Source organism: Petromyzon marinus, chromosome 45 (assembly GCF_048934315.1).
Source record: "Petromyzon marinus isolate PM22_M1 ecotype Great Lakes invasive population chromosome 45, UKy_Petmar_22M1.pri1.0, whole genome shotgun sequence".
NCBI lineage: Eukaryota > Metazoa > Chordata > Hyperoartia > Petromyzontiformes > Petromyzontidae > Petromyzon > Petromyzon marinus.
Genome location: NC_133711.1, coordinates 6,576,844 through 6,596,149, shown reverse-complemented (window position 1 = coordinate 6,596,149; position 19,306 = coordinate 6,576,844). Strand labels below are relative to the sequence as shown.

General features: G+C 47.9%; 2 protein-coding genes across 3 annotated transcripts in view; one reads left to right on the top strand and one right to left on the bottom strand.

Annotated features, from left to right (window-relative positions):
• The window catches only part of LOC116952055 (phosphoenolpyruvate carboxykinase [GTP], mitochondrial-like), a 20,752-nt gene extending 13,464 nt beyond the window's left edge, over positions 1 to 7,288 (top strand). Inside the window, exon 10 of the mRNA XM_032971067.2 lies at positions 676 to 7,288. Coding sequence (XP_032826958.2) covers positions 676 to 1,136 — 461 coding nt within the window. The 3' untranslated portion in view covers positions 1,137 to 7,288. The remainder of the gene's footprint in view (positions 1 to 675) is intronic.
• On the bottom strand, positions 2,689 to 19,290 carry PSMG2 (proteasome assembly chaperone 2). 2 transcript variants are annotated; one of them, XM_032971108.2, is made up of 7 exons: positions 19,052 to 19,290; positions 16,307 to 16,478; positions 16,076 to 16,134; positions 15,299 to 15,417; positions 14,513 to 14,683; positions 10,244 to 10,364; positions 2,689 to 9,666 (listed from the first exon to the last, which is right to left on the bottom strand). In XM_032971108.2, exons 1-7 carry the CDS (start codon positions 19,112 to 19,114, stop codon positions 9,583 to 9,585), a joined length of 789 nt encoding a protein of 262 aa, XP_032826999.1. In that variant the 5' UTR covers positions 19,115 to 19,290; the 3' UTR covers positions 2,689 to 9,582. The 2 variants fall into 2 exon arrangements, with proteins under 2 accessions (XP_032826999.1, XP_032826998.2); XM_032971107.2 differs by lacking the exon at positions 19,052 to 19,290 and adding an exon at positions 18,398 to 19,018.
• Positions 19,291 to 19,306: the final 16 nt, after the last annotated feature.

The window sequence follows — 19,306 nt, the reverse complement described above, 5'->3', positions numbered from 1 at the left end:
GAACGTTGGCCAGCCACTACCATAGCTTGTCAACGCCATCCTAGCGGCTCACGGCAGAAGCACGGTCGGGATGAATTTGAGGAATTTAAGAAAAAAACGTCACCACTGCCGCCACCGCCACCAGCAGAATCAAAAGGAATACGAAGCGACTCTCAATTAGAAGGAATTCAATCGCGGCCTTAAATTTTAACAGGTCATGGGATTGCTGGGGGTTAGTTAATTGCATGGGCGGTTATGCCACCGTTGTTTAGGCAGAACTGCTTTTTTGTGTTTAGTTTGTTGTTTTTCCTCGATGAGCACCTCCGAGGAGCACGGCTGGCTACGTACGGTGCGAAAGAAGTTCACCGTACATCGCTAGATCAGCCACGGTCGATCCACTGCTGAACGAAGGCTTGCAAACAGCGATCGCCGCCACCACCACCGCCGTCTCTCGCGATTCTGCGACGTTAACGACCCACAATCGTGGACAGTCCCCTAAACCCTCCCTGCGCCCTCCCCCCGCTACCACCTGCACTACCCCCCCACCCCGCACTCACCTCTGCTGCCCTCCACTACCCCCTCCACTACCCTCCCCCCCTCCTCCTCCCCCGCACCACCCACCACGACCATCCGCTGACCCCCCCCCCCGCACCACCCCTCCGCTACCCCCACCCCCCTCCCTCCGGCCGCTACCAGGCAAGGTCATCATGCACGACCCCTTCGCCATGCGCCCGTTCTTCGGCTACAACTTCGGCCACTACCTGGCCCACTGGCTCGGCATGGCCCGGCGCTCCAGCCCGGCGCAACTGCCGCGCATCTACCACGTGAACTGGTTCCGCCGGGGGCCCGCCGGCAACTTCCTGTGGCCGGGCTTCGGCGACAACTGCCGGGTCCTCGAGTGGATCACGCGCCGGCTCGAGGGCCGCGCGGAGGGCTGCCGGACGGCCGTCGGCGTGGTGCCGGCGCCCGGCGAGCTGGACCTGAGCGGCCTGGCCGAGGAGGTGGACGAGGAGGCGCTGTTCTCCGTGCCGCGCGCGTTCTGGGAGGAGGAGGCGGCCGAGATTCGCTCGTACCTGGAGGAGGAGGTCGGTGACGACCTGCCCCGGGAGATCCTCGACGAGATGGCCGCGCTGGAGGAGAGGATCAGGTCCATGTGATGGCGACGACGGCGGCGGTGACGGCGGTGTCGGCGATGACGACGTGAAATCCGTTAGGGGAAGGACGGCGCTTAGCATGGCTCTTATAGAGATTCGGAAATTCGCATCGTGCCCGGTTCATTCTGAGGTGCCCCGTTCGGGTTCTATGAGACCCGGGCAATTTTATGGTTGTATCGAGGTTCGCCACGATTACCATTCCGTTCGAGAACCAATCATGTCCTTGGCCTGTTTGCGTGACCCACCCCGTAAGTATAGAGACCACCTTCCTTTGCGGGTAACGCGTACACGTCGCAAATAACCGATTCCGAACGCGCGCAATTCAAACGCACTTCTCCAGAGCGCGAGCGTTGAGTCCAATCAAAGAATCGCGCACATCACGTACACCGAAGCACGAGCTTCAACCTGGGGTTGGACCACCAACCTGGATTTGAACATTCCTCGGTACGATCGTCAGATTCGCAGCCGCTCCTTGTTGTTTCTCGACGCGTCGCTCCTGCAAAGAGCGCCAACGGGACAGAAATCCGGCGTGGGTCGACGTTCGCCGCCTCGACCGCCCGGTCAAATTATCCCGATTATCCCAATTGGCAGCTCCTGCGTTTGCCCTTGGAGATGTTTCCAGCAGGCGCGTCACACACGGTGTCAGCGCAGGGGAAGGGCACGAGCGCACGCACGCACGCACGCGTCTCTGGTTTCGGGCGCAAAACATTTGTGAGCGGGTTGGGGGGCGGTGGTGGTGGTGGTAGTGGTGGTGGTCACTGGCGCGCCCGCCAAGTTGGCTAATTGGAACATCGCTGACGCGCACGGGGTCATCCGAGCGCGCGGCCGTGGAGGCCCGGCTTTAATTTCACGTCCAGTCCTCCCGCGGATGCCACTCGGGTGACACGGCGATTTGCCTGGGCGGTCCGCGAGCGAGCGGGCAAGCGCTACTTGCGAGCGAGCGCTACCCGCGAGCGAGCGCTACCTGGGGTGTAAGTGCGGTTGGCATCTGGCCCCGGCACGGGGAATTAAATGGGCCCCAGCCCCCTTGCCCACCCTCCAGCCCGCAGGCCCACTGTGCAACTGCACCGCCTGCGCGTGTACGTACGTACGTACGTTGAACTTCTTTCGCACCGCACGTAGCCAACCGCGCTCATCGGAGGCTGCGGGGGAAGGACAACAAACTGAACCCCAAAAAAAGTAGTTCCAAAGAAATGAGTTCTCAATGTGGATGATGATGATGATGTTGATGATTTCAAAGTGCATACTTCCCAGTGGCTTCCTAATGTCGGGAGGGCGTTCGGGGCGCACGCGGTTGTGCAGGAGCCGTTTGGTCGTAGTTGGCAACGGTGGTGGGAGCCATAGACGTACAGTCCACGTGGTTTTGCTGCGCTCTCCCCCCGTGCTGCTGTCGACAGCTTAGGCCCCTGGAGCCTGTAGGCTCTGAACAACCGTTTACATGCCTCGTGGTTGGCTTCTGAGATTTCACGGCATTTGGGCGCATTCCCCGCGATGTGGGCATCGGGGCGTAAGACGGAAAAAAATAACGGGGCGGTTGAGAATTCAGTACGGGAGGTTTTTATGTTTTGAACCGCTACTTGGGGGAATGGAGGATCTTGACGTTTCGGCCTGCTGACCCCCTTCTTCAGGAAACAGTGGTTTTACGGAGGCTTGAAATAGTCCCATCGAGGTGGTGTCAGACGGTGGAACTCGCTCGGGTGCAATACACGTGACAAAAGCGGCATTTGAGAATATTTGTTTTGAATGCATTCCGGGGGAATTAAAAAAAGTATTTTTTTTTTCATTTGAATAGCGCAGACAACCCCATTCAGATGGTCTTACCGGTTGGTCGATGCGATTGGTCGACCAAGACGGGGGAGGGGATTGTTGTAACGAATAGGCAGGCGTCTGCTAACGCGAAGAAAGCCTTCCTGGCGGGAGCTAAAATACCCTTGCACAGTGAACTCGAATAAGCTCCAGATCACCGTTGTCACGTGAATTAGAAAGACGTTGATTTAATGTCATTCTAGCAGTAGGATGCTAACGGAGAATGTATTGAGCCAAGCAGTTGGGACAGCAATAATAATGAGAATAAAAAAACACTTTAAACATCTCTCCTCTCATGGATATCAGAATCAGAATGTTTATTTATACTGAAAGAATCCGACGAGCGATAAAGCACTTTTTCACAGGTGTCCTCCTCGTCGGACATGTACGCGAAGAGACGAGCTACATCCGTTGCTCAGATTTCAAACGACGAAATCTCACGGTAGCCTGAAACACAAAATAGCCGCGGACAAAATGTCGAAACCCATACCGACTTCTGTAGACTTGAGACGATTGTCGCGTTGGGCGACGCTGCTGCTGCTGCTGCTTGCCGCCACATTGGCAGCGGCGAACACGCGACAGCTAACAACTCAAGAGCTTGGGCGACGGTGCGGTGGTGCCGCCTCCAGTGCCGGGATCATCCTAGGAGCAAAAGTAGCCACATATGTAGTAGCTACCACATATGTAGCTGCTACATATACAGGCATATGTAGTAGCTACCACATATGTAGCTGCTACATATACAGAAATATACAGGCATATGTAGTAGCTACCACATATGTAGCTGCTACATATACAGACACATACAGGCATATGTAGTAGCTACTACATATGGCTGTATATGTAGTAGCTACTACATATGGCTGTATATGTAGTAGCTACTACATATGGCTGTATATGTAGTAGCTACTACATATGGCTGTATATGTAGTAGCTACTACATATGGCTGTATATGTAGTAGCTACTACATATGGCTGTACATGTAGTAGCTACTACATGTGTTGTAGTAGCTACGGGCCCCGCACTTGCAAGGGCGCCCAAACGCGAAATGCTTTCAAGCTATCAATTCCGGTTCAGTGATTCTGCACTTGCTCTATTACTATAGTACTATACCACCTACAACCTTTACGAACGACTGGGTGTTTAAGGATAGCGATTTGTCGTATTATCTGGCTGCATAGCAAATTAAAAAATACAATTACTTTACAATGCAAGTAAGAAATTATATTTTTTATTCAGGGCCCCTTTTATAACAAATGCTCAAGCCACGCACTAGCTTCATCCGGCACTGGCCGGCTCCACTGGCAGCTGGCTGTTTGCTGCCTTCCAAAATTGTCAGCTTCCTCCTCAGCACAGACGACGGTGGCATGAAGCAGTGATGTAGTTCGGAGGGGCGTGATTCGCACGGTTGGCTACATACGGCGCGAACGAATTTCAAGATTTCGTACGTAAAATGATGGATGAGAAGTTCATAAAATTGCCGATTGTCCGGCTAGTCGTGAGAAGTTCAACATACGTGCTAATCGAAGGTGTGGGGTGTTGAGTCTATGGGCAGCGTTGAGTCTATGGGCAGCGTTGAGTCTATGGGCAGTGTTGAGTCTATGGGCAGTGTTGAGTCTATGGGCAGTGTTGAATCTTTGGGCGAGTTGAAAGACAATCGCTCATTTACCGGTTGCTCAACGGAGTTGGAAAATGCATTGCAGTCGGTACACACACACACACAAAGTCGTAGAATAGAGCAGCATAGACGCAGAGGAGTTGGATCCTGAACAACCTGTAAAAAATCACGGATTACAATGACATTCTCAGCTGTTCGTTTTACACTACAAGTAACAGGTCGAGAGAGAGGAGGTCGCGATCCCAGAATGCCGAAACTTTACTTTTTCACGCGCGTGTTGAGCGTGCACGGCAGAAGCCGCGTCCCGAGCGTAGAGGATCAATTCTGAATCGACGAATCGTCGAACGCCCAAGCCACCGCTACCATTGCGGCCACCGCACAGATTTCACGAGCGTACGACATCATGCACGTACGCGCTTGTAGTCTCGACGCAAGCTCTACAAGCACGGCACTCCTTGCTGCTCGACGATCGTTATCACCTTGCAGTGGCCAACTCGTCACAGGTTACACAGATCTCAAGCTGCGTTGAGATTAGGGGGCATTGCAGGGGGCACGGGTGGGCAGGGGTCTGCAAGTGACGGCCCCGCAAGCCACATTTGGCCCTGTTGAGAGACGTGGCCTGGCCGAGACATCAATAGACACGGATGAGTTAAATAAAAGTGGAGATAAGCAAGGGAAGGAGATGACAGGGCTGTGGACAAGATAAACATTTGTCAGTTGAAAGATCGATGAACAAGCGAGAGATAGAGAGACATGGAGAGAAGAGGCCCAGCATAGATGAGACAGAGATGAAGGCTGTAGATGGTACAGCCGAGATAAAACCATGACGCAGTGACTTAACAACGTTTGTACGCGTGGTATAACGTCACGTGGCCCACGGGAAAATATATTTGAATGCTGCTATAGGGTAAGCCATATTGGCATTACAATATTAATGGATGGGCAAAACACCCATGCAGAGGTTACATTTTAACTTGGGGACGTGAGTTCTTAAGCTTGTTTTACTTTAAGTGGAATGCATGCATATGCATACCGCTGTTATGCGTACGGCAAATATTTATTGCTGAAATTCTCAAGTCCTTAAAAGTTTTTAATTTAAAAGCTGAAGCTGCGTAACAAATTATATATACTACGCTCAATTCGATATGGGGTGTTTTACAGAATGGAAAATATCACGCGTTTTTATTGAGCACCTCTATGCAATGGTTAAGACACTGTGCAATCTTCTGTATTATCCTCTTGGTTCTTTCGGTAAAGTCACGTAGAATGGAAATACAATAATAAAAATAAAACATTTATTTTATTATGTGACTGCAGGGATTCATCAGGAAGATGAATCCCTGCAGTCACGAAAGCTAAACTTCTATATTGTTTTACTGATCTTGTCAGTCATGGGCAGGAGGGCAGAGTGGGGGGCGGGAGGGTGTCGTTTGACCATACTTCACCACGCTGGTCAGTGCAGAGGTTGGTGAACTGGGTCAGAGGATTTCCCCAGGTCTGTCTCACTCGCCACTGACGTTAGCCGTGGCTGCTGATAGAACTCACGGGCCACATATTGCGCTCTGACCGACCGCTGCAATGACACAATCCTTCAGAGCGGAGTGGAAGTAAATAAGCCAAGCATCCTCAAGCTTTGACGCAGGAAAGAGTCTCAACACTCATTGTCATGAGGCTCCCGCTGACGTTGGGACGTTTGGCCAGTTGCTTTTTGAATGTAATTATCGCGCGGGAGGAAACCGGATTGAATCCCGGAGGGATAAAAAAAAACCCACCCACCACGCGAACGAGGGGATAGCGGCTCTCAAACCCCATACTACTTGGTAGGTCGCAACCTACTTGCTGCACTGCATATTTGATTGCCCAGAAGGCTGGCACTCATCAAGTAAGGCTCCGGGCAAAATAAGTACCGAATTCTCCTGAATTATAAGACGCGCTTCCCCCCCTGTAACGTAAAGCAAAAGGTGTCGGCGAGTCTTACAATCCGGAAGGTGCATGTGTGTGTGGGGAGCGGTGGTGCAGTGGTTAGTGCACTGCGCAACGGACCCGGCGACCCGTGGCCAACACCAGTGACGATTATCTGAACCGGTCCTGGGACTCTCCTCGGTGTACAAAGGAGGCCGGACGTGGTGTTGTTGGCCACCCCACCGCCTTCGTGTCATGCCAGCCTTCATATGTGCTACTCGCTAACAGCACTTGCCCCAACGGTCTCTTAAAGGCTATGCGGAGGGGTGGGAAATCTGTCTTTGTATGTGCGTGAACAGATTTATATCATTCTATTTAGACTGGGCAAACAAGACTTTAGGCGGTGATGTCTTACTTTCCAGATCGTCTTATGATGCAGAGAATGCTGTAAATCAAGGCTCATATCCTTGTGTGATCCACCAACCCCATACTTGTACGAGGAGAGAAGCGTCTTCTGTAAAGTTGCTCGCGTGCGTTTGCCGTAACCGCCTTGATCTGGAAAAACGAAGTATTTGTAGCTGCCTTAGGTCAAATCAACCAACACCACGATAAAAAAAACCCCGCGATTATACCCCGTGACATAAATCATCGTGAAGTTTTAAAAAATCTTGAGTAATGAAAAAGAAAAATGACGTGCACACTGATGCGATGCGTTTTGTATGTCCGGTGATTCATTCGTGTATCCAGAACACCGACTGTATCTATAATTTTTTGCGCTTGATGAAAAATGTTGGAGAAAAAAATGGATTAAAATCTTTGCAGATTGTGTCTTGCGATGGTTATTGTTGGGTTCCCTCTGTCAACGGCAAGGTTGGAGAACTTAACTTTACACGGCCTGTGGGCCACACGAAACCTACCACCCTGAAAAAGCCTGAAATTAATATTTATTTATGTCACCACAAGCATCTGAAGCAGCACTAAATTGGACACACTTGAGAGGGGACATTTGACCCACCCACTCTCCCACAAACACATCCTCTCAACCATCCAATCACTCACCTATCCACTCACGCAGCCACCTATTTACAAACCTACTCACCCACAATCTATTCTGTCATAAACTGCAGGAGCATGTGTGTGGTTGCCCATCAAAGGTATTTAATATTTCTATGCAGCCCAAAGTTAGCAAACGGTTGCCCACCCATTACTTATACTGATCTCGGTACTGGTGGTGGTGAGCCATGTGGTATTCATAATAAAGGGGTTGGTAAATTCATACCGATTTATAAAGGGGTTTTGCAGTTTGTGAAAATGAGAATTGTCCCATGGCCACAGACGTATGGACACACGGACAAAACATGTCCTGGGCATTGCAGTAGGTTACTACTGGCTTCCTTAAAATAATACATTAAAATAAAGCGAAGGAATGGAATGGCATCTGAGAGGACGTCCACCAAGGGGATGGAGCGATAAAAAATCGGTTCATACGCAGGTGCTGGGTGGATGGTTACATCGCAGGATTCCGAAAGGTGGTGGCGGGTTTTGGGAGGCCTTCATCCAGCAGTGAACTGACCATGGTTGATAATGCTGGTGAACAATACATCAACATTCTCCAATTGACCACATGAACCTACAGAATAGGACTGTACACATGGTAAAAGATGGCGTTTTTTTTAATGACAAACATTTATGGAGTAATAAATCAACTGAAGAATAATTGACCGCACACCCCGAGGGTGTTCCCTTCAAATACCATCATTCGTTAGCTCATGAAATAAAGATGCAACAGATAACCAGGTCGACGCATCGAATTATTAAATCAACCAAATGCATAAAAAAAGAATAGCTTAGAGTCAATTGGCAGTCCACTGCTTGATGAAGCTTCCTCATAACCACATCAGTAAAGGGGGTTGTTTGACCATACTTCCCCCTGCCGGTCAGTACGGGTTGGGATAAAGGGTTCATTCATCACTCGCCACCAACGTTAGCCGTGGCTTTAGAATTGAACTCAGGTTGGTGAGCTCATCGGGCAGTGTGGTAACCGCTCCACCACCGCTCCCACTCACTCCACCCTTTTAACTAAACGCTTATGGATATTATTCTGTAATGCCAAAAGACTGTTGGATGAAAACAATATTTTATTTTTTATGCGGCGATATAGAACAAATGTTCATTTATTCATTTTGGCATCGAGAATTCTTCACGTTGCATCGTATATTCGAATTCTTTTATTTTTTACAATATAATGGAGTTGCTGACAATTTAACAGGGGGGGGGGAAACTAGAAATGTAAAGATTCACTCCCGCCCCCCCCCCGCCCGGCGACTCTGACGTGGTTCGAATCCAGTGGCCACCCTGGTTATTACTACTTCTGTAATAATCATAACTGCACGCCGTCTGTTTTACAGTGGGCGTTAAAGATCCCCTGACATCACTCGCAAGAGTAGCTGGCCACTGTGTGCCGTCGAGTTCCAAATTTACCAAACTCGAAAAACGTTACACAGCAAACTACTGAACTGGGATTGGACACAAGAGGAACAATCACCGTTCCGCCAAATTGCAGAGTAATTCCTGATTGCAGACCAGGTGCAGTCACCGTGTGCTGCAAACGGGACAGCTGCCACTGGGGGTGCCCTTTCAAATGCTTCAGGAAGAGACGTGATGTCTCTTGAGTTCTCAGCTCCTTAAATAAACCTGAAACAATGGTTGCTTTCACCTTGTGGTGCACAATAGCGCCTCTAGTGGTTACTGGCATTACCACAACAACCGAAAACCCATACGGAAATTCGATTCACAGCTGAAGGCTTCTCAATGGCATCCGGGTCATAGGGTTATTGTGAGCGTAAGAACCGATGTTAATCAATTCATAAATTCATTGTTCAATTCCTCGAGATCTTTCATACAAAATCTCTCGATGTTTCGATTTTTTTCCTTCTTTTCCTTAATGCTGAAAATTAGACGCAAAACTCCGTTACCCGAAAACGCTGAGAGAATCAAAGTGCCGTGTGCTGCTGTGATGGCTGAAAAGAGGTCGGTGGCAGTTTAAGGTCAGGGGCTGAAGGTCAGAGGTCAGATGGTGAGAAGATTGGGTGGAGGTTGTTGTGGGGGCAAGGGGGCGTTGGTCAGAAGAGGGATGGAGGGATCTCGCCTCCAAAGAGCATCTTCCACGAGCTCGGGGTTTTCCACCTTGGAGTGGACTCTCCTTCCTGCATGAACGCACACACACACACGTGCCCGCACGTGTCAAAGCTTTGATGATAGACGTACACAGCCCTTTTGACATTTATCAGCCATAGTCCATCCGCTGCTGGATGAAGGCCTCCCCTAACTGCCATGGTCCTCCCACGATGTGACAATCCCAAATAGCTCCAGCACATATGCTGATTTAATTGCTCCATCTCCATAAAAATACTACCCCCTCTCAGACGCGTCCCCACCTTCAGTTGGCACTTTGTCATCAACCTAGACCGTCGGGCATCCCCCCTTCTAGCCATGACGTGCCCTGCCCAAACCCACCTACTCTTTAAGTCAACATGTCTCCCAACTTGCTTGCAGGAGGATCCTACCAATTTTTTTGTAGAAATCTGGCGATTTTGTTTAGTGTAATCCTATTGGGGGCACTGCGGTGGCGAAATGTTAACTACCTCGCCTGGCACCCTATAAATACAAATCCCCAACCTTAAGTAGACAATTGTATGAAACTATGCTCCTTTGCGCACTGCGGGAAATTCACCGTTGGAGTTTAAGAGAACTCCCCTCCACCACAGGGGCTTCGCCTCTTACCGCGACGTCAGCAAGGCGCAGCCACTGCTGCAGGCGGTCGGCAAGTGCGAGCGCGTCCGGTATGTTATCTCCCTCGGAGCAGAACGCCAGCAGGACGGCCACGGGCAGCCCCCGCGCACTCCTGACGCACACAAACACACACAAAACCACGAAGCGCGTGCGGTCAGTGCCTTGGTCCCGTGTTCAAACTTATTGATCAATTGAAATCAGCTAAAACCTCCCGTAAACAAACAAAAAAACAATCGTGTTAACTTCTGTGTCACCCACCCCCTTCTCTCCACTGGCCCCCTGTGAAAAAAGCTCCCTTCTGCTCGCTTCTTCCTTCTCTCTTCTCCCTCTTCCCTCCCTTCCTCTCTCACCATCACCATCTCTCATCTTTTCCATCTTGGCCCAGTCATTCCTTCTCCTCCCCATCCTGCCTGGCGCTTCTCCTTCTGTCTTCCTGCTGCTCATCTGTGCTATGCCCTCCTTTGTCCGTCTTGGGGAATTCAATCCCCAGAATACCTTTACCACCTTTTTTCCATCCGTTAAAATTTAACTCTACTCCCCGTCCTTTGCTGATGTGCCTTAATCTAAAATGCTTTGTTCTTATTATTACTATTACACTTGTTTAGCCACCCAGCTAAGCCTCTGGTTATCAAAACTATTTTCTTCAGGAAGGTCCTGCCATGTTTTTTGCAGTAGGTGGCAATGTTGGTGCTGTGCCGGTAGTTGTTCAGCATTGGAATGTTTGGCCATTACCAGTAACACTGTACGGTTTATATTCTTAGTTTTTTCGGTAAAGTCACGTTGAAGAGAAACAACAAAATAACAAAATATATATAAAACAATAAAAAATTCTCACGTTTCGACCATAACTCAAACGGTCATCATCAGGTGTGTCGGTTTGTATAAATTTATTTTGAAAACGTCATACTTATTTATTTATATATATATAAAAAATAACGTTTGCGTCACGCGCAACGATTGGCAGTTTGCCCAGGACTAGTCCATCTATTTTTTGAAAAGAGGAGGGGGGAGACGAAATTTGTTTTTATGTATGCTGTCTGAAAGCCACTGTAAGCGTGAACAATCAATCAAGAACTGAAATTATTTATCAAATCTTTCCAATGATTGCTAAGATAGAATCCATCTTCTCGGTTGAAATTGTCTCTGTGCTTGTATATGTGGATAGCCTCATGAACGAATCTCTCATGGAAGCCAGATGGCTTACAAAGAACCTCCGTCTTGGAAAAGTCAATGGCATGTGAGCCTACTGAATTAGAACAATGATCTGCTACGGCCGAGGTGTTGGTCCTACCGTGTTTAAGGTCTGCTTTATGTTCACGAATGCGGTCCGAGATATGGCGTTTGGTTTCTCCAATGTAACTACTACCACAGAGGCAACTTAGTTTGTAGACACCAGGGTATTGTATGTCCGGAATCACATCTTTTACAGACGGAACCAGATCACGGATTTTATGTAATGTGTTGAAACGGACCTGGATCTTGTGTTTATTCAAGATTTTGGAGATCTTTTTTGTGATCCCAGCAATGTAGGGTAAAGTGATGGTTTTGAAAGGCTCCTCAAGAGGGTTCTTCTTCATGGTTTGAGTGATAGCTTTGCGGATTGTATAGTCGGAGTAACCATTAGCCCTAAGAGCTTGGTGTACGTGCTTGAGTTCACTGCTTATGTGTTCCTGGTCGGATATGCATTGGGCTCTATGATACAGAGTCTTGATGAGAGAATTCTTCTGTGATGGATGGTGGTGGGAATCCGGTTTCAGATAAGCATCCGTATGGGTAGCTTTCCTGTAGACAGAGTGGCTCATTGAACCATCAGGTCTCTTTTTAATTAGGACATCCAAAAAAGGTATCTTGCCATCTATTTCGACTTCCATGATAAATCTGATGGCTGGGTGTATGGAATTGATGTGGTCGAAGAATTGGTCTAGAGCAGGCCGGCCATGTGGCCAGATGACAAAAGTGTCATCCACGTACCTCTTCCATAAGGTTGGGCGCAGAGTGGCAGTCTGGATGGCGTCAGTCTCAAATTTCTCCATGAAAATGTTATCTATAACTGGAGAAAGGGGGGAGCCCATTGGGGTGCCCTCAGTTTGTTTGTAGAAAGTTCCATTCCAAGTGAAGTATGTATTGGTTAAACAGTGTCTCACCAGGGGGGGTACCTCAGTGTTTAGTCCTTGATGAACCAAGTCTTCAATGATTGCAATGGTGTCAGGTACAGGAACCTTGGTGAATAAGGAAACTACATCAAAACTGACAAGCAGGTCGTCTGGGGACAGGGAAATACCCTTGATTGTTGATACCAGGTGAGTAGAATTTTGTACCGCAGAGGTGGTCTTTCCAGTGAAAGGACGCAGGATTTCAGACAAAAAACGAGCTAGTTTGTAGGTGGGGGAGCTGATAGTAGAGACTATGGGACGAAGAGGTGTATCAACTTTATGTATTTTTGGTAAGCCGTATAATCTTGGTGGCCTGGCAGCAGAAGGTTTCAACGAAGACTGTTTAGATTGATCAATTAATGCGGTTGAATCAGAAATTCTTTTGTTGGTTTGTGTGACGAGGCTGTTGGTGGGATCTCTTTTTATTTTTGTATAACTACCATCGTCGAGTAATTCTTTAATTTTGTTGTTGTATTCTATTTTATCCATGATGACAGTAGCATTGCCTTTGTCAGCTGAGAGAACTACAATATCATTCCTCTTTTTTAATTTATATAATTCAAAACGCTCATCTTTGCTGAGGTTGCTAGCTGGCATCTTAGCGTTTTTGAGGGTTGCAGCGATTTCAGATCTTGCTACGTCTGCAGCGATGTGACCCAGGCCCCTGAGAGCAACGTCTACTTGGGCAATTATATCATTAACTGGTATGTGTTTAGGTGTGACTGCAAAGTTTAGACCTTTAGCTAAAACGGATTTCAGACCATCGGAAATAGAACTGTTACTGCGATTAATTACGACTTTATTAACGTCTAACTTTTTGGTGTGTGGGTCCGGTCTTTTGTTGAAGAGGAGGTTAAATTTGGAAATCAGGTTTTCCTTACATTTGGTCGACATAGTAGCAGCTGAAGAGGCAGTCATATTGTCTACATGTTTCCAATCCGATGTGGACATTATTGCCGTCAATGATAAGTGTGATTTGTAGAGTGTCTTGTCTAACTGATCTAGTTCTGTGCGTATAAGTCTGATTTTTTCTGAGATAAGAGCTAAGCTAGTTTTGAAAAGAATTCGTTTCGCATTAGAAGAAGTTACAGTAGCAGAGGTGAGTGTAAATGCGATTGGTATTACCCCAGAGTCGCGGCATCTCTTCAGGAAGGTGAGAGACTCGATCAGCTGAGCTTTCTTATCCCGGAGTTTGTTGAAGGATCTTAAAGTTATGTGAAAACCCTCCCCGTAGAGGCGATTAAATTTTGATTTAAAGCTTTCGTGACTGCAGTAATTCATATTCTTAGTTTTTTCGGTAAAGTCACGTTGAAGAGAAACAACAAAATAACAAAATATATATAAAACAATAAAAAATTCTCACGACGTTTCGACCATAACTCAAACGGTCATCATCAGGTGTGTCGGTTTGCATAAATTTATTTTGAAAACGGCATATTTATTTATTTATATATAAAAAATAACGTTTGCGTCACGCGCAACGATTGGCAGTTTGCCCAGGACTAGTCCATCTATTTTTTGAAAAGAGGAGGGGGGAGACGAAATTTGTTTTTATCTACGGGAGGGAATTTGAGAACCCGGAGGAAACCCACGCAGCAAGAGTTTCCCCTATGCGCCCTCCCGCTGTCCAACTGCTCACTGATTTCCTCTAGAAAGCTCAAAAACACGGGACCATGATTAATGATGCACTCCACTAGCAGGTAAATGTCATTGCCAGGGTCGATTTTCTAGTTTATGAGTGACCCTCTCGGCGTAAGTGCGCCCCCTACTGTGTACAGCATTGAAAGGCCCTGTGAAACCTCTTTCATAGGCCATTTCTCAGTGATTTCCAAGTTGATTCTTCGTCCAACGAAATGGCGCCGAAAACAGCACGATGACAATGCTTCAAACCTGTAGCAGACAACCGGAACACAGAGCCTACAGGCTACTACGTACAAGAGCAAATTTGTTTCTAGTTTGTTCCTTGGGTTACGTTATCCTTCAAGCTGTGGGATCAGCCAGGTTCGAACTCTGCTTGACATCCCAACTCGCCCTGAGCTGCCATGCGTCCTGCCCCACTGCACTGCGTCGTCGTCGTCCCCCCCCCACCGCCCCTCCCATACTTCACCCGTCCAGGAAGAGTCCCTTTGAGAGCCCTCCTCCGGGGATGGCGAGCTCGGGGGGCCCTCCCAGCCCGGGGATGACCTCAGATGGCTCCAGCTGGGTCCAGCCCAGGGCCTCCACCACAGGCCTCTCCGTGGCCTCCAGCGACGGGGAGAGTAGAAACCGGTAGGGGGGGCTGGAGAGGACGGGGTGAGGGGGTGGGAGAATGGGTGGGCAGGTGAGTGGGTGGGTGATTGGATCAGGTGGGTGGGTGAGAAAGTGCGTATTTTCGTGAGTGGATGAGTAGTTGAATTGTGATGACGGAGTCCTTGTAGGGTAATTGGTCAGTGGGTGGGTAGGTGGTTGAGTAAATAAGTGAACAAGAGCCTGAGGGAATGAGTCAGAGGATGGGTGGATGTAGGAGTTGGTTAATGGGTGATTGAGTGGGTTATTGAGCAAACAAGTGAATGAGTGAGCAGTTAACAAGTGAGTTGGTGATTGAGTGGGTAAGTAGGTGAGCGAGCAGGCGAGCAAGCATGCAAGCACAAGTGAACAGTGAGTGACTGACCAAGCCAAGTGATTAAAGCTCGCGAGTGGATGCATAAGTGGGTAAGTGAATGAGCACGAAAGCAAGTCAAGCGAGCGAGTGAGTGAGCAGGCCAAGTGACTAAGAAAGTCAGTGGTGCATGCGCAACTGGGTGAGCGAGCGAGCGAGCGAGCAAGCAACGGAGTAAGCATGCAAGCGAAATAACGGGGCAGCGACGGCACGAGTGACTGAGCGAGCAACTGAGCGAGCGAGCTCATCGCTCACCCGACAAGCTGCTTGTCGGTGCGCATGTGAGCAAAGCTGCTGGAGAGGATGACGACGCGAGAAAACCCGCCAGCCTCCACCCAGTCGAGCATCTCGCGGCGGGCGCGCTTCTTACGGCCCTGCACTCACAACGCACAGGATTCTATGATCAAGCACCAGTATCCGGTTCGCATAGACACCTGTATAATAGACTCTCACTCACACGGTTCTTATGCACGTATCTTGAGCGCAAGCATCGATTTCAATCGATGTAGAAATGCGTCGTGACGTGCCTTCTATTCGCACTGTTAAAAGTCAAAAGAGAGATTTCTTGCTCAGATGAACGTTGAGTTAATCGTCATCTCCCGTTTACAGCCCTCAGCCCAATGATGGAAATTCTACGTTTCTATGGCAGGTGAGCTTCTCCAGAGGCTAACCACCGTTGACTTCCCCCCACAAAGCGGTGCTCATTTTAACGATCCCGAAGACATGATGGGCTGAGTCGACCTCCAACCAGGATGTTGATGCCGCACTAATTGCTATTAGCAGCGAGTGAGGTGTGATGGTAAGTGACGATGTTCGTGACAAGACCTCATTTTTTATTTGAAGCTTTCGTGACTGCAGAAATCCATACTCTTTGGTTCTTTCGGTAAAATCACGTAGGTATAAAATATAATAAATCACGACGTTTCGGGCGCAACACAAGCGTCCGTCATCTGACGACGGACGCTTGTGTTGCGCCCGAAACGTCGTGCTTTTACCAAAAGAACCAAAGCGTAAAGACCTCATTTGCCTCACCTTGATGATGGGAGATCGGATCTGGACGAGCGCCACCCGCTTGTCAGGTGCCACGTACACTACTCACGCGACAGAGAGGGACACACACACCCGGGAGGCTTCTGGCACCAGGAGGCTTGTGTTGGAGAGGAGATGGATTTTCACAGAAACACGTGTACATATTCCATAATTCCCCCCCCCCCCACCCTCTGGGGGGCAACCGGACGCCAACGCAGCTCAGCGAGCGCTCACCCTCGGTGCTCACGTGCAGTCGGTCGGCGTCGGCGCCGTCCTCGCTGTACGGGTTGTTGCCGACGAGCGGCACGTAGCACGAGGAGCGTAGGAAGCCGGCGCGGCGGGCGCGCAGCGTCACCACCAGCACGTCCTGCGTCAGCTGCGGCACGTTGCCTACCGAAACGGTGGGCTGGCAATACAGGAGGTGGGAGGCGGGAGGCGAATGGGGACAACCGAGACGAAAGACAAACCGAGGGGGTCGAGGTTAAGGTGCAACAATACATTCGTTATTTATAACAATGTATGTATGTTGAACTTCTTCCGCACCGTACGTAGCCAACCATGCTAATTGGAAGTGCGGGTGAAGGACAAGCTAAACACAAAATGCAGTGCGAAAGACATGAGTTTTCAAATTAGATTTAAAAGTGCACAGCTCCCAGTCGCTTCCTATGATTGGAACGAAGAGCGTTCCAGACGGCCGCAGAAACGCATCTGAAGGCGTGCGATGCGGTGACGGTCTTCGTTCGATGGTTAGCCAAAAGCCGCTGCTGTAAGGATGACCGGAATTCACGTGATGGTTTATGTTCCTTGAGATCAGCAAGGCACTGTGGTTCATTTGTGGAAAGCACTTTGTGTCTTGAGCGAGATTATAATAATGTATTTGTTCAGCAACCGAAAGCCAAACTGTAACAATGATAATTTTTTTCATACAACTCCCTTCATGCCCAAACGACTCAGAATGCTTTACAAACATACTCTTTGTTTTTTTCGGTAAAGTCACGTAGGTAAAATAAATTTTGCTGTGACGGTATCCACCTGAAGACGGAAGCTTGTGTTGCCTCCGAAACGTCGTGATTTAATGTAGTTGTTTTCATTTAATTTACCTACGTGACTTTACCAAAAAAAAAACAAAGAGTACGAATCCTTGCAGTCACGAAAGCTTCAGATCTAGAATGCTTTACACACGATGAGCGACTTGCATCACGTCCGATTAGCACGGTTGGCTACGTACGGTGCGAAGGAAATTCAACATGCATACATACATCTCCTCTGAAGCATTAAAAAAGGGCACCCCCATTGGCAGCTGTCCGTGTGCAGCACAAGACGATTCAATAACTGGCCTGCAGGCAGACATTTAGTAGGGCCATTATTGCAATGCGGAATACGAAACAGGATCAGAATATGTATTTACACTGGAGAAATCCGATGAGCTATAACGCTATTTTTCACAGATGCCCAGTAAACGTCAACTGTTAAGCATACGGTGCACATTATTTACGGTTACTACACCCGCGGTATTTATCAGGGAGGCCTGTCAGATTCGAGAAATAGTGGATAATTTTCAGGAGGGTTGTCAGTCTTTTCGGTAAAAGACCATGTTGTTATGTGTAATCCAAATTAAGTCATTTGTAATTATAGATTATTTTAGTTTCGGGATGTTTTAGCCAATTTGCAGTTACATTGTAGTGTTTTTTTTAGCGATTTAAGGAAAATAATGCAGAACTCCACACATGCCTTAACAAATCGCAATTATTAATCAGATACATCGATAAACAATTCTACAACGAGACTATATACTGTATATATACTGTAGGCGAATCGTCACAGACGAAGGGTCATTGCCTCTTTTGGGGACGTGTTTATTGATAAATACGTTGAGTTTTACTGAAATGTTTTGCTCATTACTGCCTACAATGTACAACGCGTGTTCCGTTTTAATCAAACTGGGTAAAGAAAATACATTAATAAACAAGAATAGCCGTGCGTGTATGGCAAGGCGGCACCGTCCGTAGGCCGCGTTGAGACCACGGTGCTCGGATAGCGGCTCTGCCGGGGAGGGCGCGCCCTCGACAGGCTGGGCAGGAACACCGAGGCGCAGGCCCTTTTATCGCCGTAAAAAAAACTAAAACTAATAAACTATTTTTTTATTTTTTTAACGGGTAAAAACCCACCGAGCAGGCCACGAATGATAGCTCAACGGAGTGGCTTATCGCGTGAAAATGTATAGCAGCCAAATACACCAAACTTGTGTCTATTAAGGGGCCGTTGTTTTATGAAGGGCCATTGCCCAAAATGTAAATTATAAGGGTGTTTATATTAAATGATTACCTTTACGAGTTGCGGTGCCTCCATTTCACAGACAACATATACAGTAGTTTGATTTCCGCATAGAACATTACACATTTTAACGCATCTTTAAAGGGTTTTTGTTTTAAATAGTATACACTTACAGCACAATTACGATTGGTAAAGAAACGAGCTCCCATGTGGCTAAGAAATTGTGTCGAGACGTTTTTATTTACGTTATGGGTCCCCAAGTGAAATATACAAATGTCGCACATTCAAATTTATAAAACCATATAATTCTCAGAATTTCGCGAGAACAGACAATATTAAAACTATAAACACACACGAGGGCTTCACCTGCCTATACAAATTGGTTCAAAGAAATCCTTGCAAAAATGATATCTATTTAATGTTTGAACATCTTAACACCTGTATTTATTGCCAGAAAGGGTTAAAACTATTCTTATTTTTTTCTCCATACAAGCTTTGGCACCGCTGACGAGACGATCAATATCGATACCGGTCCGATCATTTGTTTGTATTGAACCAATTCGTGCGCCTAATCCGACGTGTAAAACAAAGTTTTATATTTTAATTTTGTAGAGGTACGTTGGAGGCGCATTGTCTGTTTAATGCCGGAGACAATCATTGCTTCAAATGGCAAAGTGATTTCATTATAATAAAAAAAAAACTCACGAGGATCAGCGTGAAGCCTTTAAAGTTGCCGCCAAAATCCGCCTCTTGGTCGGGTACGAACATGTTAAAAACCCTTAACGTGGAAACAACCTAAGGAAGAAATGTTGTCGTTAATAAATCAATGTTTGTTGTTTTGTGAGGGGGAAAACATCGACCACGCCGCTTGTGTTTGCGCAGTCGCTCATCAGTGATGTCAATTGCATTGCTTGGTCGCCCATCGTAAAACGTCACTTTCTGAGGGGCGGGGAGAGGGGA